Source organism: Accipiter gentilis, chromosome 14 (genome assembly GCF_929443795.1).
Source record: "Accipiter gentilis chromosome 14, bAccGen1.1, whole genome shotgun sequence".
NCBI lineage: Eukaryota > Metazoa > Chordata > Aves > Accipitriformes > Accipitridae > Astur > Astur gentilis.
The window spans coordinates 28,242,241-28,269,604 of NC_064893.1; the positions used below are offsets into that span (position 1 = coordinate 28,242,241).

A 27,364-nucleotide genomic window follows, 5' to 3' on the forward strand; every position below is an offset into this window, starting at 1 on the left:
ACAGTGTTTACGCTAGGGAGACATTTCATTAACCAAAAGAAAACACTCACATCCCACCTATGACAAAAGTCAGTTACCAGAAGTTGGTTTATAAAACAGTCACAGGATTTATTGAGATAAATACAAATAGAAAGTTACATAGATTCTCTATTCTGACAAGTGAATGACACTTCCAGAGCGTCCCCACTTCACTGGGTTCTAAACAACACTGTGTACAGACACAACCACCACTAGGGCAGCATCCTGACCAATGCCAAGTGTGTATCATACATGAGATAGCAGGGAATTTGAATTCTAAGCAACATGACTAACATGCTTTGGATTACAAGTGCTTGATAATTTCCTATAGCATCCAAGCGATATTGCACCCACTAACGTTATCTTCATGTTCCTTAGCTAGAAATGTTTAAAAGTTATATTCTTACTGCTGCTGTGAAAGTGGATCAACTACCTAACTTTGCTCCATCTGGCTTATAAAATACATATTTTTGCATAATTTAAACAACCCAGAGAATTGTACATGAACACGCCACTTTACTCATCATTGCATACATTTGTCTAGTACAAGATGTAAAGTGCGGTCTTTAGCCATGCTGAAATAATTTCTAGTTTAAAACTAAACCAAAAAGACAAACCTTGGAGAGAGTATATCTAATAGACCTGCACATTGACTACAAAAAAAAAAAAATGCCAAAACTATGATGTCTCCATTAGTGCATGCAACCGTAGAGTTTTAACAAAAGTTTTTAAACGCTCTACTGAAATCATATCATTTAAAGCAGACATGATTTCTGGAGCCAGAGAGGTACCAAAATATTATTAAAACCGAAGAACTTTGTTTAGCCTTTTAGTGAACTTTTAGAGCTGGTGGCTTACTGTTTACACATATTCTAATTAAAAACTCTTAGTGAACACTAACCAAACATGCTAAAACATATGGAAGCTTGTGTTTTCCAGTGGATTATTGCAAGTAAAGGTAACTATTTAAGATTATCTGACAAACAGGAACCTGGGTTGGGTTAATGTTCAACGTATTTAATTTATATACAGTACATTTCAAACATACTTACATATACACACACTTAAAAAAATTTGTTCAGTGCTGAGAAATTTAATGAACTGATAATAAAAAACAGAAGTAAAACCTTGTCAGAAAGGCCTTAGAAAATTTGAACTGTTAGAAAATACCAGTATAATGCCAGCATTAGAAAAAGATATCAGAACTAGAAAAAATTAACTTGAGGGGTATTTTTGTTAAGAAATAGCAATCATAAAAAGTCTGTACTGAAGAAGCATTTGTTTTAAATTATAAAAAAAATTGTAAAAAATTAAATGTATAACGTTGCAGAATTTACAGAGTTTATACTGGTTGCTGTAATAGCAGTGATAGCAGTGGTATATTTCTGCCTGCAACTTCCAAAAAGCATTCTGTGATCTCACAAGAAAACAATTTGTTACAAATACTGTACATATTATAATACAAGTCTAGTTAAACAAACTTATACAAAACTGAGCCCTCCAAAAATACAGAACCCAGCTGAGGAACCTACTTGCTGTATTGCAGACAAGCCAGATTTAAAACAAAACAAAAAAGAAAAAAGTAATTTCTGTAAAAACCTTCACCCATGTGAACTACTTACTAGTATAACCGTGAAATAAGGGGAAATATTTACACAGGTCTATTTATGATAAAGTATTGTGTTCACAGAGAGAAAGTAACTGTTATTATGTGAAACCATTTCTTTAGTATTTAAGCATTAGTTTTTGAACAGAACAAAAGTTCCAATCCACAATCTAAAAAAGTGCAACTTTTTTTTTCCAGGCCCCACATTATCTGCAGATTTGGGACACAACAGAAGACAAGATCCACCAAAAAGTATTACATTTATAATTTCTCAAACTGGTCAGAAGCTATCTGATTTTATTAACAGAACTTTGTTCTATCTGTATAGTCTGTCTTTCTTCCAAAACACCTGTTTAATACACAGAAGACATCCTACTTCAGCTTAAGGATCTCAGTAGCCCTCGTTTGTGGTTTGCCCCAAACCTTACCATACAATGCACAGAAGTCAGAGCAAACTGCATCACCACCTTTCCCCTGAACATCTGTTATTTGGGATTTTTCAGAATTTAGAGGTCCTTTGTTTGTTAGGAACAAAGCAGCAGGCTGTTCAGGATTTGAAAACTGGACCAGTTAAAAGGTCTTTTTTAAATGAGGTGTGTATGTAAAACAAACAAAAAATTAAGTCTGTAAAACTCTATAATACCCTTCTACAGATACAGCACATGTTGCAGGAACTGAATCACTTAAATGAAGTGAACATTGCTAGGGCAGAATGAGTAATTTTCAGTTTGGTAAATTTACAGTCTACCTAGCACTACAAGAGCCAGCAGAACAAAACCAGACATGTTAACACTTGTAAGGGTATAGCTCAGAAATAAGAAATTAATAGAAAAGTCACAATATACAAAGAATGTTGAGCTCTCTGTGCTTTCAAAAATATCACATTATGTTAAGTAAAGACAAACCATGCCTTAATTCTAGCAGAGTAACTACTTTATAAAATGATCTGATTTTTTGAGCTTTTTTCCGTTGATACAGAAGTTCTCCGTTGTTTTTTTTTTTAAAACTCCAAACTATTCACATATATACATTTTTTCAGTTGAAATGCAATACTTGAAACAATACAGAAACTACAATAAACATGAGGAAAGAATATCTTCATGTAAGTTTGCTAAAATGAGGTTTTAAGATTTAGAAACCATTTTAAGCTTATCACAGACTGCTCTACAACTGGAAATGTTTTGTTAGAAAATGAAACATGAATTCCAATTACACTGAAACACTGAGTATGGTGTAAGACTTTACATACAATACTTAACTGCAGGTGAGATCAGAGTTATCACCCACATTTACAAAGAAAAAAAACCCAAAGGGAATCACTCATGTGTATCGGACAGAGAGCTGTAGATGAAACATGGTCACGAAACGAAGACTGTAACATTTCTCAATACATCCTTTCTTAGGTAACAAAAACCTTCTTATTTGTCCACATTAGTCATGCTAACCATGAACATAAGGTGAATAACCATTTTGATGTTCAACATTTACTGCAGAGAAACACATTAGTTTTGTTTTTCAATGGTAGTATTGTCTATGTTACCCTGCTTTAGTTTTATGGTGGCAAAGAAGGACACATCTTGATCTCTGTCAGATTGCAGGGCTAGAATGGTCTCTTCTACAGCTTCTAGATGAGGATTGCCAACACTTTTAAAATAAGCTAGAATAAGGGGAGAAAAAACCAGTTTTAATCAAAGCCGAAAGAATAAACCCTAGGGCATAAGTAGTGCAGAAATATAGAGGATGCCAAAAACATCTGGAGTAGTCATCCAATTTATAGGCTCCCTAGAGAAAATACAGGAAGCTAAGAAAGCTGAGAAAGAGAAATATACTGCTTCTTACTCATCTTATTAGGTACTTAAGTATTTCTAAGAGAAATTCTTTTTGCTGAAGCCTAAATAGAAACGTATCAACAAGTAAAAGCAAGCTCAGGAAGCTGCCACTGTACAATGCATTACAAAACATTCTCTATACTTCATTCTGTAAAAAGATAGAAGAGGAGATTTCTGCGCATCTTCCTTCAAATAATCAGACCAGCTGATTTTTTTTTGTTTTTAAGGAATACAAGAAATTGTAGCAGCATACAAATTTACATTCTTTCTTAGTACAACTGTCAGCTTAAGACTAAAATGACAAAGCAAACTGTTTCAGAAACAGGTATAACACTTGCCCTGAAGGACCCCAAAGACGACTACTTCATTAAGATAAAGGTCTGAAATGTATCAAAATAATCTATTGTGATGTTTAAGAAAGAAGTATTAGCCACACACATCCCGGATGCCTGCAGCAAGCCCCAGGACGGGCCGTATGCCTTGCTCTAAAGAAGGTCCCAGCTGCCCTCTAGCGGGTGATGGTTGGTGCCTGTTCCAGGCCCATCAGGGATGGCCATCAATACTCTTAAGACAGAAAAGCCACCACAACATACGCTCCTAAACACACTATTCCTGAATTTAAATGCAGTAGCCCAGATTACAATGTATAATTCTGTTTTCAGTACAAACAGAACCAAACAGCCTTTTACCAGTTGAGCCAATTTATCAGAAACTGCACCGGCAGAGGAAAGGCAGCTTTCATGAGACATTAGTTCTTTAAAGGAAATTAATGACCACACCTTTCTCCAGTAACGTCTGCCTTAGAGCCTTGGCGAGCAGAACCCTTACGTTTGGCACAGGATCTGAAGCAAGACTTAAAAGACTGGGGAGCAAGTGTTCAACAAACTGGTCAACAGGCATACATTCTTCTTCTACTACAGCCTACAAGATAAACACAGAACATGAGAAAGCAAGATTTAGGTTAAAAATACACTATTTGCCATTCCTTTCCATCTTGTCCTTAATTTGGCCTGACTGTTAAAAAAAGTCAGTGATTAACTCTGAACAAATACACCCTATGTTGGTGAAATAAGTACAACCTTTGAAATACTGTTACGTCTTACCATTCTAAAGTTCATCTGAAGATGAGCCAACAAGAGCAGATAACTTTCTTTTAACTGTATTTTAGGAAATACTGCTTTCTTGCCTGTCATCACCTTTTTGCCCTTCAACATTCAACCCTTGCTCCTCATTGCTACTGAAGTAAGCATTTTTGGGTGGGGGGGGGGGGGAGGGGGGGTAGGTAAGTGGAAATAAAGAGGGAAATAGTTCCTGGCATCTAGCACCCACTGGTAGTTTGAAGAGCTCTTGTGAACCTCTATCCCAGCATGTCAAAGTATTTAAAAATGCACCTCCGTTTAGGACTTAATTTTTGACTTTGCTACTGGGATGCCAGAAAGTACAAGGACCAGTTATTTCAGCTGGAGGCACAGACCAAAACAAGGGCCACAGCTTCAAAACGGTATAGGCATATACTAGTACTGAGACCAGACCAACTCTGCCACTGTCTTTTGGGTTTTATGATTCTGTAGGTTGACAAAGAATGACAAAAAATTTCTGAGTCCAAATTTCAGTTTTGCCCACATTGCTGAAAAGCCCCTGATTGGCTCCAAATTAATTGTACACATTTGTACATTTGCAAATGTCTACATTTGTACAATGTAGAAACACAGAGAGAGAACATTCCAACCTGACAAATGAAGGCAAAAGCTTGTCTTCCAACCCACTTGGAGCAGTGACGAAACCGCACTACAAGTTCATTAATGAAATTTAATCCCAGTGCATTTGCATTGTTTGTGTAGAACTTCTGTAGTATTGCTACAACCTGTGAAGCAAAGGAAGGGTGAAGGGGAAACAGACAGGAAGAAAAAAAAAAAAAGAACATATGAGACTTAAGTTGTAGCTTTAAGAAAGTTAAAAAAGCATCACTTCATTTGAATCCTCCAAAGGGACACCAAAAACTGTATTTGGTATCATCAGTTGTGCTTGCAGGATTTAATAAATTACCAGGCTTATTCTAGAGAAAAGAAAGTGTAAGCTTTAAAAAAAGATGTTTGTTCAGGTAAAAAAAAAACAAAACCAAAACAAAACCAACAAAACACTAAAAGAAATTAAAACAACCATTAAAATAATCCCCATTTCCATGGTGCCATGAAGAAAAAGAAGAGATTGAAGGAATCTTTCTATTCACTCAGGACATTTGTGGGGTGATGGCATTATAATGAAGTTCATAATAAATTAAGTAGATTTTGAGGAAAGATAAGTAATTATTTTTCCCCCAGATCTGGGGGAAGGTCTCCCACATCTCTGGAAGTCTGACAACTCAAAATATTTTACAAAGTTTTCGTTTCACTTTTTACCATATTATTTACCATATTTATCAAAACATATCTGTATTCAGCCTACTCATCTGAAAGAAAACAGAGTGATTTCAGGTATCCCTCTCAAGGATCATTTTCCTCCTCTCCTGCCAGGAAGTGAACTAAATCCCCTACCAGTTTGAAGGAGATCCACCGAACTTCTGAAACTTTATCGGAGCAGAGAGTTAGTGCAATATGTCTTAAGTAGTCATAGACATCATTGGGATTGTAGAGTTCCAGTATCAGGATCAGCTGCCTGGAACACAAAGAAAGCGATTAACTCCAGCAAGTGCAACACTAACCTGCTCCGATTATACCATCTGTTAAACATAGGGAGAGATCATTTGGAGCTTCAAAAATACCATGGTTGTTACAAAGCACTTGAACAGTTTGTTCTTCTCTTTAGTTTATAAAGGTGTACACACATATTAAAGAGGTACATGCTTTAACCCATCAACGAGTCCAAGAGAAACATTTATCTAAACTACACATACCAATGAATCAGAATTATCCCAAATGGTAACAAAAGCTACAAACAGAAGTACAATGCAACTTCAGACCAATATCCTGTACATTCTTACAAAGTAAAAATGAAAAATTTATTTCAATGTAGAAATCTACATTTCAGAAAACAGTTTATATCTCTGAACTGCACAGAACTCATTCTAGCCACACCACTGCCAGGATGTTACCAGCAGCCATGCACAAACCAACCACAAAGTGGCAGCTCTCCACCAGATGTCAGGGAACTGCTGTACAACAGTCTTGCATCGGAGTGAGATTTAGTTTGCTGTGCCAAACTACAAAGGCAGAGTAAATCCTCAATAGCCCAAACAAAGCAACGAGATAAAGACAACGGTCAGATTTTAGCTGCAAACTATGCCTACGAACATTCTTTGGGTGCTTCAAACATCAACAGGGCTTGTAGAAAAAAAGAATTGTGGAGATGTTGCTCTATCTCCATTATACACCCAGCCATACAGAAATACCAAATGAATGAACTAATTTTTTTAAGAACCGTTTTTATTTTCATACGCATTAGAAAAATGTCTTTGTATATACATTTCAAGGCAGTCTAGAACTGAATAAAATCTGAAATGTCACTGAATAGTGCCTATCAGATTGTCATATTTCATAAGCTGCAAGTGAACTAGATCTCCATTTTAGTATAATCACAGACATTTAAGTTTCAGTCACACTTGATTACAACACAACTTGCCAACACCCCCCCCCCACCACCAATCCCCAACAGCCAGTAGCTTTTAAATTCAGTTCCTTAATAATGAACGGTTGTAATCTTTTAGCTCCTAATTAGGGTGTGCTAACTTCTGAATGTAATTACCTATTTCCAAGTTAGTAATACAGATTAAAAATAAGAAGTTAACAAAATTACATACTCCGCCAGCTCGTAACGAAACCTCCAGTTCCTGCTGTTATCAGTCACCACAAATTCTTGAAGTTGGTAAAGATACTCTCGCCTTTTGTCCGCATGAAGTAACTAAAGGAAAAACATTACTAGCATAAAACTGATAAAATTCAATACTTGCAGTTCTCTGGGGTGTTACTGTATTCATGCCTATACACACTTTCCTACTTGAAACCAAGTGATCATTCTTAAGAAGCTTACTAGAAATTGCGTACAATCAGCCGAGTGCCTGGACTCACAAGATTGACATCCAAAAAAAGTACATTGAGTCATCACTTCTGCAAGGATACCTGTCAAAGCACCATCTCTGGGCATAAGAAAGCTAAGGAGTTAGGTTTATTATGCAGCAGCCCACCGAGATCTGCTCTTTCCTCTCCCAGCCCCAAACACAAGTTGCTAATGGTCCAACTTTCCTACTGGACTGCACAAAATACTAATTCCTTTACATCAGCCAGGGGCATTTACAACCACCTTTACAACAAGTTTTCAGTTTTGATATTTTGTTGGGATATGAGACAGAAGAGAAGTGAGGGACCTTAAAAAAAGCAACAGACACACACACACAAAATGACAGTATTGCACAAAACTATAAACATGTAATTAGATATCGATAACTGCAAATCTTATTAAAAAACTCTTTCAATATAATGGAGTCAGAAAAAAATTTATCTTGAGAAATTAAATTACACTTTCCTACCTTCAAAAAGTCATACAGATGTTTAAGGACACCAATACGCACTTCATCCAGATCTTTCAAGAATCCATTGAAAATTGGCACCAGATCAGCAGCTGTTAGCTGATCCCCCAGAATAACTGCTAGTTCATGTATGGAGAAAGCTAGCGTCCGACGTACCTTCCACTGCAAACAGTTTAAGAAGGGAACTAGATTAGGCACCATAACTAAAGAAGCTTTTGAACTACACCTGTGTGAGGACTGAGAGAGAAGAAACAGTGCTAGTTACACAGCAGTAGAAAAATGCTAATCTTACTTATGAAGTCTGGTTTAAATCTTGAATTTTCTATTTTTAGTGTACATTTAATCCCTTATAAGAAAGTATACAACGTTATAACTTCAGTGCAACAAACTGAACAAAAAAGCTACTCAAAATTCTGATTTATCATTAAAAAACTCTGTGGTTTTTTTTGTTTGGTTGGTTTTTTTACCTGTACATCTGAGGCCAGCGTCTCGTATGTGTCTTTCAGGCAGTGCCAGTTCTGCCTGCCCAGTGTTAAGGCCACCCCAGGAAGACTATATGCACAGTGTTTGGCTATTTCAGTATCAACAGTCTGGGCTCGAGCTGGGTCAGTCATTGACAAGTACTGGTCTAACAAAGGTTGAGGTATGATATCCTATAGATAGAGACAGTACATCAGCAACACACACTTTATTTTAAAATCAGAAAGAAAATATACCTGTTGCGCTACAGTATTCTCTTGCCACTAACCATCTGGCAGCTAAACGCAAACAGTGGCAAGATGTCCCTTTTGTGGGCTAGCTTTACAAAGTGTAAATGACCCTTGTATTTATTTGTCCTCTCATTAGGATAGAACAGTGAGCAATGAACAGTAATTATTACTTTATCAACATGCTGCATCAAACCAAACTGAAAATTTCTTCTTTGCTAAAGACAAACAGTAAATCCAGTGAAAAAACAGTATTGTCATTGCCTACCTTGGTTACATAGATTGCCTCTAAGGCACCAAAACCGCAACAGAATTTTTCTAGCTTTCCAATTTAAAATAGGGTTCTCCTCAAACGCCCAGAGCATTTCTTCACATTCTGCAACTGATCAATTGCAAAAGCTATCACTGTATTAAGGATGAGATGAACTGTATCCAGTACTCCACTAAAGCAGTTAGATGCTATTTTAATCACCTGTAATTTTGACTTGTCATCTTCAAGTGCTGAATTATTTTCTTGCTCTTTCTTTAAAAATACACTGGTTCCTCTGCGTTGTTCCTCTGAGTCCTGTAAAAGGACATACTAGCTAGTGAAATGAATTAGACTTACTGCTGTTTGAGGCATTTCAAAGCATCACACTACAGAACAGCACAGTTCAGGTACAGAATTACCTTTCACAGATAAAGCCTTGTACAGGCAAAGCCTTACTCAGTGTGTTTATGCGAGTACAAAAAGAGTTGTACACTAAGACAAACACTATTAAGACTGTAGCAGTGACAAGTGGAACAGTAGTTAGATTTACTTCTTAAAAAAGCAATCTAACACAATAAGCCCAACATTCATAGAGATTTTGGATGGTTACATTTACTATACTCTTCAACAGTTTTTCTTCTTGGCATGAACTTAAATTATATTAAAAAATAGACAGCTTAGCAGTTGCTCCAAGTCAGCCAATACCATGATAAAAGCTTTACTTATTTTAGAATATACTGCTGGAAACTCCCAAGCCTACCAAATTATGAAGTATACACCTCTCCCCAAATACCAACAAAAAGCTTCAAAGGCATTAAAAGGTTTAAAAAGACCAAAACCAGACAAAGTTTGAAAGTTCACACAGTACTCTACATTTTTGTTTGTACAGGTTTTATCTGCAATTTTTGTTCATAGGCAAGGAGAGCTTTTCTTTGTACTTCATGATTAGCTCCAGCAACATTAAATATTGTGCAAACAATTCTTTTTACTATCTGTACATTATAACCAAGAATGAATAACCGGTAACTGTGTATATGTATCACCATCTGATTCAGCCTCCTGTCTGGAGATAAAAAACTAGTTTTAGATTTGTTACCGGAAAAGGCGAGACTGTACTTGGTACGTTTCATCTGAAAAAAAACCCAAACCCTACAAGACTAGTGCAAAACCTAACTCTTGGGTAATTTGTGTGCAAACAGAAATAATAGCCCTCAACAGCTTTTCTTTTTTAATTAAAATCAGTAGCATGTGATAGTTATGGTGTAGTAACATTCAAAGTCTTTAGATCAGAAATGGGTCCATTATGCCAGGGACTACATGAACAGACACAGTACTTCAGCTGCTAAGAATTCATTTCAGACATGCAGCACAACGCATACTTACTGTGCTTTTCAGTACACCAGTGGTAGACTGGTCACTGATGTTATTCTGGGAGGCACGGGATGAAAGACTGTCTTCCTCCACCTGCTTGCAGCTAGCATCTGAAACAGCTGCTTCATCTGAAATAGTTTTGTTCTGAAGTTCACCACTGCTTTCTTCAGGTTTTTTGGTCTCATAGTCACCAACAGAATCAAACTGAGCAGCTCTGAGAGCGGCAGACAACACTTGGACCTGAGCTGTACAAAGCAAAAGACGACTATTTACTCTCCCTTCCGCACTTAAAAGCATTAAACTTGTAATTAGTTAACCTGAAAAGAAGAAGCCCAGAGCTTTTTTCTTCTGAGCTGTACAGAAGTAACATATTAGCAAACATTTGCTCTTATAAAGGGAAGGCCCATTACTCTTCCACAAAACCATCACAAATTCAGAGCAATGATTTGGATGTATTAACATTTTCAGCAACAATTTCTACTACTGAAAGATATTTCTAATAATCCCCTGTAACAAGGTATCACAGCATGATGGCTCACCTCCCATTCTTCATACTGTCAAACATTTTAATACAAATTATTTTGTTACATTAATTGATTCAACTGCTTGGAAACGGCCTCAGTGTGCGTTTAAAACCTTTCTGAGGAAAACTTTATCCAGAGGAGGGAATTAGTCCAACCATCTCTGAACTGTTTTGCAGAAATAGATAGCAAACAAAAGGTCAGATTTACCACTTCATCACCAATAAAGTTAGGGCAAACTGGATTTGCGCATCATGCTATATTGCTGCTAGGAACACGAAGTTACAAAGAGTTCAGAATGCAGAAACTGTAAGATAGCTACATCTGCGCAAGCCTACAGCAAGTACAGTCTTAAGACGAAACACTAGAGCATATTTAAAAAGTTAAGAATACTACAATACTTTGGAAATAAGGGAAATGGACAACTTAAAAAGGCAGAAGAATGGATTACAAGCATATTTATGAGTGTTTTAACAGTTAGAGCAGGAGGAAAACAGAAACTAACATCTACATCTCCTCATTCTGAGAAAGGAAGCAAGACTGTTCTGCTAAAGTCATAAGGAGCAGGGGGAGAGGCAGAAATCTTCACTGTTTCCTCCATTGCCTCTCCAAACCCCTCTACTTCTCACTGCATAGCCGTCAAACTATCATCTCTCCATTTGTCTTAGAACTACGTAATGGGTTTTTTGCTCTTTTCCTTTTACCCTCTGCCTTCTCTTTCCAAAACTCATTTATAATTTTTTCCTCCTTTCATTTGTTCATTTCAATTTCCACATTTTCCTTTACTGTTTTAAATTTTAATTTTTTCACCTCTTCCCCTTTTTCTGATCCATTGCCTCACACATGAAGAATTTTTATTTTCCTGGTACCTTTCTGAATGGCCATGGGGAGCCACCTAAATATGCCATGCTGCCAGTTGGCTTGCTACTCACTACTACTACAGCAAGGAATCCAAATGATGCTGCAGTTCTCTGCATGCAAAGTCATATCTGCAGAAAGGGATGAATAAATGGGCAGATGAAAACTGTTAATTCACTAGAGTACTCAAGAGACTTAGTGGAACAAGAAACCGAGTTGGCTATGGATGACAGAATTGTCAAGAGTCATTTGGCCCAGGAAACACATGCATCCCACTAACAGGCTATCACCATTTTGGTATGTTCATCAACAGGCTTGTATGGGGAGGCTAAGGAAAGAGAACTTGAAATTAGGGGCATTCTCACTCAACCAAACTAGATGAATTCAGCTGGTAACAGGTAGCTCTGTCCCTAAAACCACAGTACGAAGTTACAGTACTTAAAATTAAAGACAGTTTTAACAAATTTCAACAAGCTCTTTTCCCTTTTGTAGTTAGATCCAATTTATTTGTCATGCAAACAGGAGCTAGGAACACTTTTCCAACTGTTCTAGAAGTAACTCAGGTCTTGTGAAAAAGGCTGTTGAATAACTTTCTACTATAATTTACTACTCAAGGAAGTCTCATCACCTTATGAACACCAAGCCAATTAAAACGTAGTCAAGGTTTTTTGTAAAGGCCAGGAGAAAACCAGCTCAGAGAAAACATGATTTTACTGTTACAGAGTCTCACCTTGAACATCTGGATCATCTATGTGCTCCTGTAAGCTTTCTAGAACTTTTTTTATTTCACTACTAGCAACACAGTTATTACATGGCACAGAGCAGCTATCCTTGTGCTTTTCAGTCTTGAACTGAAGTAACTCCAGATCCTGACTTATATCAGGCAGAGGAGGGCGCCAGTAGAGGAAAGTATTAAATATGTCCTCAGCAGACTGTAGCCTTGAGTTCATTCCAGGAAAACTGCTGTCCTTAGTGACCTCTAGCACACCAGCAGCAACTTTGTCACCCTGAGACAATTGAGAAACATCTTCTCCAAGATTGGTACAACAATCTGAACTTTCTGCCCATGTATCTTTATTTAGATTCTCAACCAAGAGCTTTGTATTAACTTCAGCTGAAGACTCCTCAGTTGATGGTTCTGGTTTGATTTCCATTGGTTGTTCTGAACTGGTAAGAGACACACACAGTTATCCAAATAAAACTTAAAGTACTCTGTAAAAACACTTTTCCGTTAAACACTTCATAAAAGACAGCATCAACTACAGAAGCTTATTTTCTCCGCAGAAAGACAGAACCTATGTTACCACTATGCTTTACTTCACAGGACATTAAAGGGAAAACTGGTAAAGCCATCAAAGTTAATTTTTCAATAGTGTGGCTACACTCAGACACATGTATGACCTCACCCTTCATACCTTTTCTGGAACTATATTCTCAAGCTGAGCTTTTTAGCCCTGAGCCGCTATTAAAAGAATTGTCTTCCTTCTTCCCCCCTCCACTACAACACTTTTACCTGGACAGTGTAGCATTTGTACTAGAGGATATTAAATTTATATTGTTGTTTGGCTGACAGGAGTTGGAATTCACATCTTGCGTTGATGGCCGGATACTCAGTGTCCCATCTTCTCGAATGTAAAGACCAGCACTTGAAGGGTTTGCAAAGGTAGAAATAAACGGGCCAAGAGACTGAAAAGCAGCCTGACGAACCTGTGATAGTGTAAAGACAACAGTCAGGATTCATGCAACTCCCACAGAGTTAATGCGGAAAAATAAAGCTTTTGTTCAATTTTTTTAGTAAGAACCAAGTGATTCTTACTATAACAGCTTCATTTAATACCAAATATATCCAATTATCAATTACCAAATAAGGGACAGCTAAGCAACTGGTATTAAAATATTAAGCATTTATCTATAATCATAGTAAGGAAATTTTTAAAAAGTTATAAATTTGAAGGCCATCACTGTCTACTTCAACTAATACCTTTAACACAAGCAACCTATTGTCAGAAAAGTGTTTACACTTATAAGAAAACTGTGATAGAAATTCTAAGTAGTAAGAGAGGGAGGAAAAATAAGATACTGATTAGAGGAGATTAGATTTTAGTAGATTAGACTCTAATCCCAGCAAATTTAGTTTAGAGAACTTTCACAGCGCACTTCTGACTTGCCCATTATTTGTGTATGATCTGCCTGGGAAGATGTATCAATTACAGAGTGAGTTACTTACCCATCTGCAAGTGTCACTAATAAGACTGATAAACAGCGGAGATAGTTTGCTTCTGCGAACTTCTGGGGATGTGGTGTAAGACACCGCCATAAAGCATTCAGCACAAGCTTTTCTCATTCCCCAAACACTATCAGAACAGAGTTCAAAGAACTTGGGAATCTGCCAAAAAGAAGCAAAACCAAGACTAATTAAAGACTAAACAGACTGCAGCAACTTACTATCAAGGTATTTGTTTGGAAACTGGAGACATTGATAACTCAAGACAGAATGAGTGAAGAATAGAAGAAACAGAGACAGGTTAAAAACATGTTAAATGAAAAAATTGGAAAAACTATCTATCTGCCATTTACTTCATTAGAATTTTATGTGTAACTATATGCAGTAGGAAAAAATAGAAAGAATTATTAATGGCCTATTTTTTCTGCAATTGTAACTTGACTGATCATCTAGTTCAGGGATAAAAAGTCAGTAATTCTAAAGTGAGTGTATATGTCTGTGTGTGCGTGTGTATATATATAGGCTGTCAATTACATTTTTAAAAATGTTTTGCAAAACAAGAACTTTCCATTCATTCCCAGTTTTGCTATATAATTGCAACCAAAGCCTTAACCAAATCAATTTTAAAAAGTATGCATACTGATTAATTTACAGGGAAAATAAGAAAAGAACTCATTATTAGACCTTTTGAACTGAGCAATACAAGTCTTGTGAATGGATTTTGATTTTTACATACCAGCAGTCTTTCTGTGGCTTCTTGCCCAACTGCATTACAAATGTCACCAAAATTTGCTGCACAAATCTAGGAAATAAAAAAACTCATTAATAACATTCTGGCTCTTAAGTGCATTAGTTTTATTATCAACTTCACTATGCATTATTTATCCCATGTAACAACTGCACATTTGACTATTCAAATGTCAGCCATGTAACTACATCCTGTAATATTAACTCATCCTGAACAAAGACTCATTAGAGCAAGCTTCCATAAGCCACATGCCTTTGAAAGCAATAGTAATAAAGGTTTCTGCATGAAGAGCATCATCTACTTCAGCAATCATTAAAAGGGACTAATAAGCCTACCTGAAAGTTTCAATTACTTTGAACAGCAGCTGTCAAAACCGAAGCGACTAAAATATGATACTAGGGTCAGGACTTAGGTGTACTGACAGAACTATCTTTGCTATGGCTGAGACTGGCTTAAGTACTTTACTGAAGCAAAGTTTAATCAAGGTCTCGAGTCCATGCCATTTACAGTACATTACAAATGCTATAATTAAGGCAAAAGGGACATTCCCTCATGCTGGAAAAAGATGCTGCCAAAATCTGAAATCAATTAAGATAGGACTGTGTTAATATAAGATTTATTAATTCTATATGCTTATTTAGAATGCTGTAATGCAGCTCAAATTCCAACAAGTGCAGCTTAAGTTAAGGATCAAGCTCAACCTCTGCATGACGCTTAAGTCTACTCAAATATTTTAAGACTTCTTATGCTACAAGTTTTCTTTTGTATTCGACCATGAATTAAAATAAATCTTACACTTTTAGGATTTCTCCTTTCAATAATACCAGATTTTATTTTTTTTAAAGGAACAATGTCTCAAGTATCCATTGCTTTTGAATTTCTGGTTTTGAAATAAGACAGCAGAGATCAGGTTAACTTGTTTGCATCCTATAACCAAGCAGTGGCTTAGAAAAAATTTGTGCAAAACTATTAAACATGCAAGATCAGTTTAACTGCTACACTAAAGCTATTCACTAACGACTGTTATCTATTTCTTTACTGAACTACAGAAACTATAACCACGTTAATAAATAAAAACTGCTCTTCCATACACTTTCAAAAGTTAATCAGCTAAAGTTATCACTAAATTATTCAGGAAGGCATTTGAACAGCAACATACAAGTTCATTTTTAAGTGGTTCAGGGTTGAAAACACACCAACCTTCCGGACTTGAAACAATTTCCCATCACTGCACAGTTCACAAAAACGAGGAAGCAGCATGTGCTCAACTGTTGTTCTGCTCAACATAGAAGCCATTTTACAGATTATCTAAAAATCAAGGAGAGGATACATGTAAGGAAAAGAAAATTATAAAGCTTGTAAGCATAGCCAAATATTCCTCCTAAAAATTACTTCCGAGAGCAAGCAAGCAACTACTGTCAAATAGATTTAACTGCTACGCATTATTTGTCTCTTCATACACCTGTTTTATGTGACGCACAACTACAGTTTTTATTTAAAATCATTCTATGCCACTGTGCCTGAAGGTAACATTTCTGCACAAAATTCATGTCTTTTTTTATCCAGTTAAATTTCATTAATAAATGCATTTTCAAGGTGTTTTACAATGTGGCATACACTGGTATTTTGCATGGAGAAGAAAAAAGTTCCATTGCACTAGCCAGCATACAAAAATCACAATCTTTAAGCATATTAGAAATATCTCAAGCTTAAGCATGCAATAAGCCCCTTGGCTTACAGAACTGTTCAGATACTTAAGTACAAGCACAGTCCCAGCTCTTTATAGGCTCAGACAACATAAAATAAAAGTCTGCCATACAACAGAAAAGAAAAGAGAGAATAAGACAAACTAGTTGCCTATGTGAGCTGATGTACACTTTACAGGAATCATCCTCACAAATTTTAGGAGTTAACATCGCAGCATAATTAAAGTTAGTAACATGCTCATTAATTTAGCTTTCTTTGAGGTACTGCCAATTTCCACTGCCATTAGAACCCTTGTTTCTGCTATGAAAATCAGGTGCTTTAGATTGTATGTTTCCTTTCAGCTCCCACTTTCTTGCGTAACTTTCTACAATTCTTATATTTGTAAGAGTAAAAAGGAAGGGGCTCCCCTGCACCTTTCTACTCACCTGTTCCCCATGCAGCACCAGCAGTTTAATGCTTACACGAGTGTTGTCAGATTAACAGTACTCATCTTGTATTTTAATTTTCCAAAATTATTGAAGCTTTCTACCTCCACAAAAATGAGCTTTATTTGTAGAAACATTTGCCTTTCTAATAGAATGGTAAATAAGACCTAAGGAAGACATCATTGAAGGCCTTTCCTACAGATTTTCAAACTCCTAAAAGGTATCTGGTGCTCAGATGTCACCCTGGAAAACTGCCTAAGCAACACCCAACTCCCAAATAAGGAAGAGGATAATCTATCTGGTAAAACTATTTTACAGGTCAAGTATCAGATATCCATGCTGAAATGTAATTAGACACCAGCACTTTTCTGTGGAGTCAACTGATTTCTTGAAAGTGAACGGGGAGTGTTTTTTTCGAAACACTTAAGAACGAAGGTCAGGTCATCATTCATACTTTTACAACTTTACTGTGAAACCTGGTAGAGCAAATGTGAAGAAACTACTGGAGAACATAATCTTAACAAGAATTAAAAAAAGGCTGCCAAGAACCAACTGCACTTTAAAGTTATTTGGCTACCATTTTGACAATCATTTACCATCCTGAGGTATAAAGATGGTCTCTTGAAACCTGATCTTTTAAAAAATACAGAATAAAAATGAAAGATTTTGTGTTAAACTAAAAATTCAAGTATGTTAATGAAAAACCACAAAAAGTTTGATTGCTTATTTTATTTAATGTCAGTACTATTCCTGGACCTCATCTTAATTACTGTTATAAATGAAAAGAATTGGTTGTTCTTGTTAATACTCAATTCAAGTACTCAATACATGATCAATCATCTATAGGAAAAAGCCCCTCATCATCTTAGCAAAAACTTTTCCTGAGTTTGAAGACCTGATATTTACATTAAGCATAAAATAACATTTTTATTCTCAATTACCGTACTGTATAGCTCAAATCTCAAAAGCACCATTTCAAAAACATTCCTCAAGCACTTCATTGATGCAGAAGCCTAGATTTCTTCATTGCACAAAAGGTATAGGACCTAGAGAAAGCTTACCTGAATTACCTCTACACTTAGCCAAAGGCACTAATAAATAGTACAACAGTACTCAGGACAACCTTGCTTTCTTCTCAAATTCAGTTAAGATAATTTTTAGCCTCTCAGTGTAGTGCATCAAGTCCTGACCCTGTTCAAATTCTTTGAAAATTCACATTGTTTCAATGGTGCTCAACACTACAAATGACTAAGAAACCTACAGATTCAAGGCTTAACAGCTTAGCACACTTAAGCTTCAACTATATCACAACAGCAGCTTCTCAATTCGCAACAGCGTGACTAACAAATAGAGAAGGAATAAACCAAACTAAAATAGTAATGGTATAGAAAGTTTAAGTTCAACGATTAATGTAAAGCTCTCAGGACAGTGAGAATACAAGTACAATTTTTATTTTCTGGGTTTTATGCTCATGAAAATCTCACACAAAGTTGTTATATTCTAAAAGAGCTTTATAGTAGCACTGCTAAGAGATAAACAAAAAGCAATTAAAAACAGAAGAAAAAAGCAAAGATAGAAGATTTCTTCCAAATTTGCTTACATTCACAGCTTCCACCTTGTACTCATCATCACTGTCAGGAGCAGAGAGGTCCAACAGAATCGGACACACCTTATTTTCAATGTCACTCTGAGCAACAAGATCTTGCTCTAGCAGTATAAGCAGTGCTTCTTGACCTGCCTTTCTAACCTATTAACATGAACAAACAAAAAAAAAAATACATCACTATAAAAACAACATTTGCTGATATGAGAACCACAAAAGGCATGTTTTCAATGAACACACAGTACAAACTAAAAAAACCTTCAGTTTTAACATCATAAGGAATTAGTCATAAATACTAAAGTTTAACATAATCATTAGATGACATCCCATCAAATTCTGAAAAGAAGCCAAAAGATGAAGTAGAAGACAGGACTGTAAGTTATGATTCCCATAACAGACTGTATCAATGTGCTGCTAGGCAAATTCTGTAAGCTTCTCGTTTTCTCCTAAGGAAAGTATAAAAATCAAAATTTAGACCTCCCTAGCAAAGTGTGCCAAAACCAATAAACACAAAGCACTACATAAAAGCTAGGTATCAATCAACTTGAAACTTCCTATTATCTCTTCCTTATGCCTTAAATTCACCAAATCACACAGAATTTTCCAATGATTCAACTCATGTTGTCTGTTTTTCCTACCTGATTGTTAACATCTGTGAGGTATCTCACTACTATGGGCATAAGGTATTCAAAAAATGCTGTTGGGAATTTTGGTCGACTTTCTTGCAGAAAGATGGCAATAGGAGGTATTTGTTCCATCAGCTCTGTACGTACAGTTGGTTCTAGTAATAAAAAGAAAGTCAAAACTGCATCAGTATATACCAAATTAAGAGCAAGTCCCTTAAGGAAAAAGTAGCATTTTTTTCAATGTTTTCACAATAGAGGAAGATGAAAATACTCAAAACAAAGAAAGAAACTTCACCACTGAGACTGCCTATTCTTAAAGGAAAGCTGAATAAGATAGAACAGCCTTACATACATCATCACAGTCCAGAGACTTGGGATCAGTTCCCAAATAAATCACATAAAATGAGAGCACTAGCTAGAAACCCCAACTACCATGAATGTGTGCACATGAAGTATTAAAATGCACAACTGTTCTGTGCCACATACACCACATGTTCAGATGTAATGAACTCCTTGAAAAAAATATTACTTTGGGCCTTATACTAGGTAAGAGCCTTTCACTTATACACCTATCATACAAAATACTTCAAAAACAACAACAAAAATAATCTTGTTTTCACTGACAGATATTGCTGTTAGATTATTTAAGTTCTTTAGTTCACTCATTGCCTTCTCAAAATCAAAAGTTATTGCCTTCTATATTGCAGCTTATGTAAAATAAGTTACAGAAATTAAAAAAACAACTTTCAAACCTGCATCTTCAGAGAGCCTGACCACTATTTCCATTACAGTCAGGAAGTCTTCTTCATTATTACTGAAATCTCGAAAGACATCCAAAAGACCTCTGGCAATAATCTGCCTGTGGAGTGAACAACACATTAACTGCCTTAATATCCTGCCAACCACACACAGATGGGATGCAAGGGGAACTTACCAAATGTAAATGGGCACTTTAAAAAAGATCAAGCTCTTCTATGATACTCTGAACATTCAGACATACCAGTTATAAGTTTCTCCACATCCCAACAAAACAAAGATGGAGTCAAGAGATCTTATTCAGATAACCAAGAATGAAAACCTCTTTTTATGCAAGTGTTATACAAAAGTTATTCAAACAGAAACAATATTTGGCACATGCTTTGGAGAATAACAACAGAAGTAGTGACACCTTAACATCCATAACATCAACTGTAGCTGTTGTACTCTTACCTGTTAAATATGTTATCACTGAAGGCATATTTTTCTAGGCGAGCCAGTGGACTTAAGTTATCCTGTCCAGGAATATCCAAGAATGCCGTTATCCTCATGCTATCACAGTCTGGTCCATAATCTTCAAACCCAACTTGAAAGACAAGAAGAGTAACCCAACAAAAAAAAAGAAAATTCCAAGAGTCAACAAGAGATGTTACAGTGTAAAATACACTATACCAATAACTATTTCTTTTTAGAGCTATTCTTCAAAGGAAAAGTATATGTACATCACTGGAAACTGCTTCCAAAGAAATCTTAGGTTGTACCTAATGAAGTTAAGAGCAACACTTGCATATAGACCTGTAAATTCAAGCTTTGAAATTTAATTAATTTCAACCACCATAAATCCTTGGCTTTTAACACATTTTACTTCACAATTTGAGTGGACTAACCACATGCACTATGAGTTAAGAGGGCTCAGCTGACAGAATTGCATGCCACAAACTGACATGTTCAAAAGGAAAGTAAGCCCCATTAAAAGAAACTGAAATTTTAACAACAGAAAATCCAAAACTGTATTGCTTTAAACAGCAAATTCTTGGGTTTGTTTCAAAGTTACCAAGGCACATTTTTCTCACTGTAGTTACTGGGTCCCATACATCTAAGACAGACTGGTAGCTTCAGGAAAAACTTCAACTTTACCTTACTTGTGAACGTACTGGGAACTTTCTACTGCAGACCTATCAACTACAGACTTTCCCATATAAACCTACCCCTTCTAAATCTTTTTTGTATTCACAGCTTCAGACTTTTAACCAAATATTACCACATCAACTGTTAAAATTTGCTTCACCAAGTCTTACAATCACCTAACTCAGCAACATGCACCTTCTTACAGATTACAGGCAAAAAAGTAAGACTGTGAAGAGGAGAGGGAATAGGGTAACTTTGCTGCCAAGTTTTTTTTTAAATTGTTCACCCTTAAAACAAAGGTAGTGAAATAATGTGCCTGTAACACAAATCTTTCACACAAATTCTCTCATTTCAGCAATGGATATAGGAACACATACCTAATGGCAACCAAATCTACAGAAAGAGTTGCACTAGAGTAGCTGATATTCCTGCTCTGGATTTACAACTTTCCCAGTGAAGAACTCCTAGAATTATGCACACTTCGTTCACAGAAATAATATAGCAACTGTGATCATACTTAAGTACATGCAAATTGTTCCAATACGGCTTCTCTCATGCAAGTAGTCTCTCAAACCAGCATATGCGCTGAGAGTGACAACCACTGAAGACAATAAGCCAGTTTCTGACTTGGCAGGACATACATTAGGTATCTAAATCAGTCAAGAAAGCACAAAACTGGTAATAACTTGAAAGCACAACAAGCCAAATAGGTTGTATTTGAAACTGTGCCTGTAAGACTATAGTCTAGGCACTCTAGGTTACGCCTCTAGAGACAGAGACCTCCTGTCTTCAGGCAGTGGAACTTAGATGGTGCCTCCATATTAAAAAAACAGCAGAACTTTGGCTAAATAACCAAAAGCAAACCAGGACCAACTTCATTTATAGGACCAGTTTCCCCTGTTTGTAAAATGGAAAAAACAGGAATACCCTCTCCCACTGATGCACTTTGCTGATTAAGAAATGTGAATGTAAATTACTATATAATCCCCGTCTTCAGTATTCTGGTTTAATTAAAAAAGAAAATAAATTACAGTCCTTCCCAATATGTCATCCCAATCAGTACAAAGCTTCTGCACATCTTAAAGGAAAGTCTATATTATTTCATAATGCACTCAAACTGCCAGTGGGTTAAATTATGTGTATATGTAATTCCACAATCTCCGATATAACAGTTTCTTCAGGATTGAAGTGGCTGTACCTTATCAGCACAATTAAGCTTCAGCTCTACCCTCACTCTCACTTTACCAGTTTTATATTCCAAACACCCCTCCCTAAAGAGTCCCTTAATCTGAGACCTGGCACAATGAACTTTGGCTCTAAACTACATTAATACCCATTATAAATCACTTTCTATATTAAAAAAATCCTCTATTACCAAAAGGTACCAAGCCTCAGCTTTTTTCTTATAGAAAAATTCCTATTTCACATATAAAACTCTGTTTTCCAATTATTTAACACAAGCCAAAATCTTCTCAGAAATACATCTCATTTAAAGAGGAAATAATCTGAACATACTTGGAGCAAGATGTTATACCTGGGTCTTCAGTGGGAAAAATATAAAAAGCAGACTGGTTTAAGAAAGCACACAGTCTCCAAGGAACCCAGGTGAATTAAAAGACTAAAGCAATTCTGAATTCTGCTGTTCTTGCAGACAATATGCTCTGACCAACAAGTTCAATGGGATTCAAACAGAAGAAAACTGTGGGATTAGAAAAATGTTCATGTTTCAAGTGTATATACAGTGAACCCACAGCCACATGATCAGAAACATATGCTAATTATTCATGGCTTTTTATAATGACTACATATTCTATTGACACCCTTATTTCCATTCAACTGGTCATTATTATTTCTAGTGGCTGCTCTTTATATATTTTTAAGTTCTGTCAGGTCCAAAACATTTATCCGCACAAGCGGATATAATTTGCATTGCACAGGTCTGTCTGGTATTGATCTGTCCACGTGCTCTCAGGCTAGCTCTCCCACCACGCATAGTATCTGAAGAGGTAGCATCCAGTATTTGCTGCTTCAAAAGAAACCTACTGTATCACTGAAAGCTCACAAGAAGTTATACAGCACACATAGGATCGTAGATTTCCTTTCTGAGGTTGCAACAAACTCTCCATATCCAAACCCAACTCTGACCATCCTTGCATCTATGCAATATATATATTTTAAAATCCACACAGATCAGACACACTTTCACTGGTTTATTTTTGAGGCTAGCCAGCTGTTACACAAAGAAAGATTTATTAGGGCTTAAAAAACCAAAACCAATACATTTGCCATTAACTTTATCTAGTGACCACCTGTTCTTGAATAAGGAAATTATTTAAAAATGAAGGCTCTTATTAGTTCACTTCAAATATTTCGGAATTCCTACCAATTCCAATTACAATGAAGTAAATATCAATTCTAAGTTTGACTACAATACTACGCCTGGAACTAATTTTGTAAACATGATGAACACGCTTAATTTTACTACTTGGAGTAGTTCTGTTTTTCATTTAAATTACCTAAGCACACAACAGTGCTTCTAGGACCAGAAGGAAAACAGAGCAAACTACTTATGATCAGGATCAAAAGAGTTAAATACCTGAAATTTTTTCCACACACTCTCAGTACACATAAATAAGGAAGAGTCATGGCAGAATCTATTTTGTCTTCTCTCAAAAATTTTAATTTTCTTTTTTTCATAAAGTAAGAAGCCATAGGTACTTACAAGTTTCAGAATACACGAGAGTACTAGAAAGTAAATTACAGAAAAATAATGAACTAGTATTTCTTAACTTAGCTAATGTTCTTTCATAGGTGAATCAACATTACAGTATTTTTCCCGCTAATGATATCATACAAGCAAGCTTGAAACCTGTCCACCTATAAACAAGAATAAATGTGACAGCATTCACAGCTGAACTTGAGTTCACCATACCTTAGTTTGACCCAAGTTCAAAAGCTGCTTAGAGCCTGTAAGAAACACTTACAGGGTCACAGGATTTAACTATGCAAATCAGCATCATTAGCTAGTATCACTATCCACTTTTCCCAATACAAAAACAGTAAATACTCATGCAGAGTGCAATGATTTCACGAGCTCAAGGAGGTCATTTTCTCTCCCGCTGTTTTTAGAAGACAAAACTATTTTTAAAATATGTTTTCTTTATTGTACAAAGGCCATAATTAAGCTAATATTTTTTCCAGATGATCCAATATCTCACCTTACCAAAAAAAAGTTTCAAACTGTACTGGCGGAATTTAGGTAGATTTTACTACAGCTTTTCTCCATATTCAGAGGAATCCCACAGACATTGTTTCAGTAAAATTGATCTTCAATATGCATAACACTATTTAAGCAATTTAGTTAAAGTAAAAATCCCGTTCCAGTGATTTGTTTCACTGAGATTTTCCTAACACACATCACGAACTCTTTGCTAGACTAGTCACTTAGTGTCTCAGTCTAGATGGGACATCTGAACTCTGCTGTAACACAAATTATGGCATTGAAAGCTGCCTTCTAACTGCATTATCAAGTTAATGAACTTAATCAAAGAATATTTTTAAATCACAAAATAAGATTCCAGTAATGCTCTAAAATGCACATTTATTTACATGCTCATCCTGAAACTGATCAATTTCTTCTACACAAATTTTAAGTGACCCATATAAAAAGCTTATTGATTACTGCTTATGGCAAAACCTTTTTTTTCCTTTACCTGAACGTTTTTATTAGCTTCATGACTCAAACTAGAGTTTTGCCTACAAGCATCAAACTTCTTAATTGACTTACCAGACAAATCTGTTACAGTCTCAACAGAACAGCCAACGACTGAACAGTAATGGAGAATGAACACTTAAATCCTAGTGATGGTCACCCCCGGTTCAAGGCTGAGACCCATAACAGAACACTACAGGACATTTGCATTTATTTCCACCACTTGCACTTCACTTTACACACTCAGCAAATAGAACTCAAATGACACGCTAGTTTTGGTTTGTTTGTGGTAGTGGGGTTTTTTCTTACTACAGAGAGAAGAAAATTGGAAAGGTAACTGCGAGCAATTCAGAAAAACCCAATGAATTCAAATAGCTAAGCATTCATTAGCACTATCAAGGGTTTCGTTTGGTGCTGGGTTTGTTTGCTTGTTTTTTAATTAGGGCAGAGAAAGATATTTTCAGCTCTTAAGGTACTACAGCAACAATTATTGTGGCTCTTCTGCTAGATGAACTCCCTGCAAAAGTCTTTAAATCAGCATAAGCACATTGAAATGTATCAGCTAACGTCCTTCTCACTTAAATGCTGTTCAACACATACATGCTTTTTGTCATTTAATGTGATGACTTCTTACAAACGTCTTACATTTACTTACTGCAGCAAGCAATAACCTTTAGTACCTCTTTTAAAGCAACTTCTTACAATGTCATCAAAAATTTAAATCCCCATGTATTAAATACTTCTATTTCAAGTACTATCCTCCACACTTACTATGTTCTTTTAGATTTCTAGCTTTTCAAATAGATAATTGTATTAAGGAAGAGGAGGGTGCTTTTTAATTACAGTTTTAAATTCATTAAGACTCACAGAGTTACAATTTATCTCTATAAGAGAATGTTAAATATACTTTTAAATACACAAAAATACAAACATAAAACAAACCAAAACCCCTTATATACACAATTAATCTCATCATTTATACATCACTTGCATCACAAAAGATACCAAACTTTTCATTCTGGAACTTAACCAAAATACAAACACCGCCTTTTTTTTTTTTTTTTGCTACCTAGTAGTAAAACACAGAAACCTCAAAGACTGAGGGCAACAACACTTAAGAGCAACAACTGACAAAATCCCACAGAACAACCTCCCGCCTGCAGAGGCAATGTCCCTGTGCGTCTTTCCCATTAATGGAATACTTTGGATCTCACTTGTATTCTAACATTTCCCCTGGTGTTCCTGAAAACCACCTTCTTCCTAAATTAGTTTATTCATGCTAGATTGGGGTGGGTAGGAATCTACTTTATACACATTTTCAAGTACTACTAAAACAATAATGGTCTTGTGATAAACAAATAGAGTCTCTCACAAGAAACAAATTCAAGTATCAGCTTTCATTTTTCTAATGGAAAAGTCAATCCAGTATCCAAAGTACCAGTGAAACCACCCCACGTATACAGCTGCTTTCTAAAGCAGTACAAGTTAATACAGTTATTAGTCAAATATTTATCTCCTTAAGTAACAGCTCTTACCAAGCTGTCTGACAGGTGTTCAGCTCCACTCCTGTAACGCAGTCCTGGACTGTACCAGCTTGAGGTAGAGCTGTTGCCTGCTCTAGGACCTACGACACGGTACTTAACCTAAACCCACCGGCTTCCGAGTACACACAACGGCGGTTTTTCTTTTATTCCCGCGTCCCAGGTGCAGACACAGCCACGTCCTACTGAGCGCCTGTGCTGCAGGGGTGCAGGAACAGCAAAACACACGGCGTCCTCAGCAGCCTCGACAGCATTTAAGTCTCACCCATTTGAGCTACCGCAGCTAGGAAATCCCTCGGCTACACCAAGCTAATTTCCACCGACAACAACAGCGGAGCTAATCCCCTGAAGCACCGCCACCAGCACCCCTCTCCCCTTCCCACAGATTCATCACGGGCCATTGTTGGAGGTGCTGTTTACACCGAATCCAGCAGTTCAGCGGCCATTTGAAACGGCGGGGACGGTCCCTCGGAAGGCCGGTTTCCAGACGCCGCCCCGGGCCTGCCTCCCGCCGAGCGGGTCCTCCTTCCCCGGCGGGAGGGACGGCGGCTGCCCCCCAAAACCCCGCTTCAGGAGGCCGCCCCATCCTTCGGCGGCTCGACCCGCCAGCCAGCGCGTAAAGGCTTGTGAAAGGCGCCAGGTGAGGCGAGGGCCCGCAGCCGGGGGAGGGAGCGAGCCCGCTTCCCCTGTCAGCACCGCGCACAAATGCGCTCTGAACTCGTCAGCCCTAACGCCCTGTAAGCCTTCACCTACCAGAACAAACAGCCTCAAAATCCTCCCCTCAGCCTAACCTGGATAAAAACGCGGAGAGGGAGAAAGAGCGGCAGAAGGACCCCGGGGTGGGGAAGCGGGGGAGGGCCTAAATAGGGAGCAGAAAAATAAAAAACAGTTACTCACAATCATCTAAGTCATCCTGCAAATCCACAAAATACAAAGGGATCCCTACAAACAAAAACAGAAGAGAGACACCGGGGGGTTGGTTTCGGAGGGCTACGGCGAGGACGGCGGCAGCCCCGGGTGAGCCGCCCCAGCGCCCCGCACCCGCCCGCCGGCCCGCCCGCCAGCCCCACTTACCGGCCATCTTGGAATGGACATGGGCGAGGAGGAGGAGGGGAGCAGGAGGGCACAGGGAGGAGCCGCCGGTACTTCCTGCTCCCGGGTCAGCCCCCGCGTAGCCGAAACGCGACCGGTTTAATAAACAGTCGCTGCCGA

At 37.1% G+C, this 27,364-nt stretch overlaps 2 protein-coding genes across 3 annotated transcripts in view; one reads left to right on the forward strand and one right to left on the reverse strand.

Annotated features, from left to right (window-relative positions):
- Positions 1–83: 83 nt before the first annotated feature.
- Positions 84–27,328, reverse strand: LOC126045335 (serine/threonine-protein phosphatase 4 regulatory subunit 1-like). Of its 2 annotated transcripts, XM_049816321.1 has the most exons (20): positions 27,227–27,328; positions 27,050–27,094; positions 20,225–20,357; positions 19,768–19,874; positions 19,028–19,170; positions 18,387–18,533; positions 15,855–15,962; positions 14,643–14,708; positions 13,910–14,068; positions 13,196–13,389; positions 12,413–12,849; positions 10,316–10,548; positions 9,155–9,247; positions 8,443–8,628; positions 7,976–8,137; positions 7,250–7,350; positions 5,988–6,108; positions 5,183–5,317; positions 4,233–4,374; positions 84–3,281 (listed from the first exon to the last, which is right to left on the reverse strand). In XM_049816321.1, the coding sequence occupies exons 1-20, from the start codon at positions 27,231–27,233 to the stop codon at positions 3,127–3,129; spliced, it is 2,874 nt and encodes a 957-aa protein (XP_049672278.1). In that variant the 5' UTR covers positions 27,234–27,328; the 3' UTR covers positions 84–3,126. The 2 variants fall into 2 exon arrangements, with proteins under 2 accessions (XP_049672278.1, XP_049672279.1); XM_049816322.1 differs by lacking the exon at positions 27,050–27,094 and having other exon boundaries at positions 27,227–27,306.
- VAPB (VAMP associated protein B and C) overlaps positions 27,257–27,364 on the forward strand; it is a 65,370-nt gene continuing 65,262 nt past the window's right edge. Inside the window, exon 1 of the transcript XR_007508069.1 lies at positions 27,257–27,263. The gene's annotated coding sequence lies outside the window, so the exon portion shown is untranslated. The remainder of the gene's footprint in view (positions 27,264–27,364) is intronic.

Bases quoted from the DNA above. Each gene is read 5' to 3' on its own strand.
- LOC126045335 (XM_049816321.1), bottom strand. The intron at 20,358-27,049 runs GTGAGTAACTGT...TTGTCTTTCAAG, and splicing joins GCAGGATGACTTAGATGATT to TTGGGTTTGAAGATTATGGA. The intron at 7,351-7,975 runs GTAGGAAAGTGT...TTTTTCCTTTAG, and splicing joins ATCTGTATGACTTTTTGAAG to TTACTTCATGCGGACAAAAG.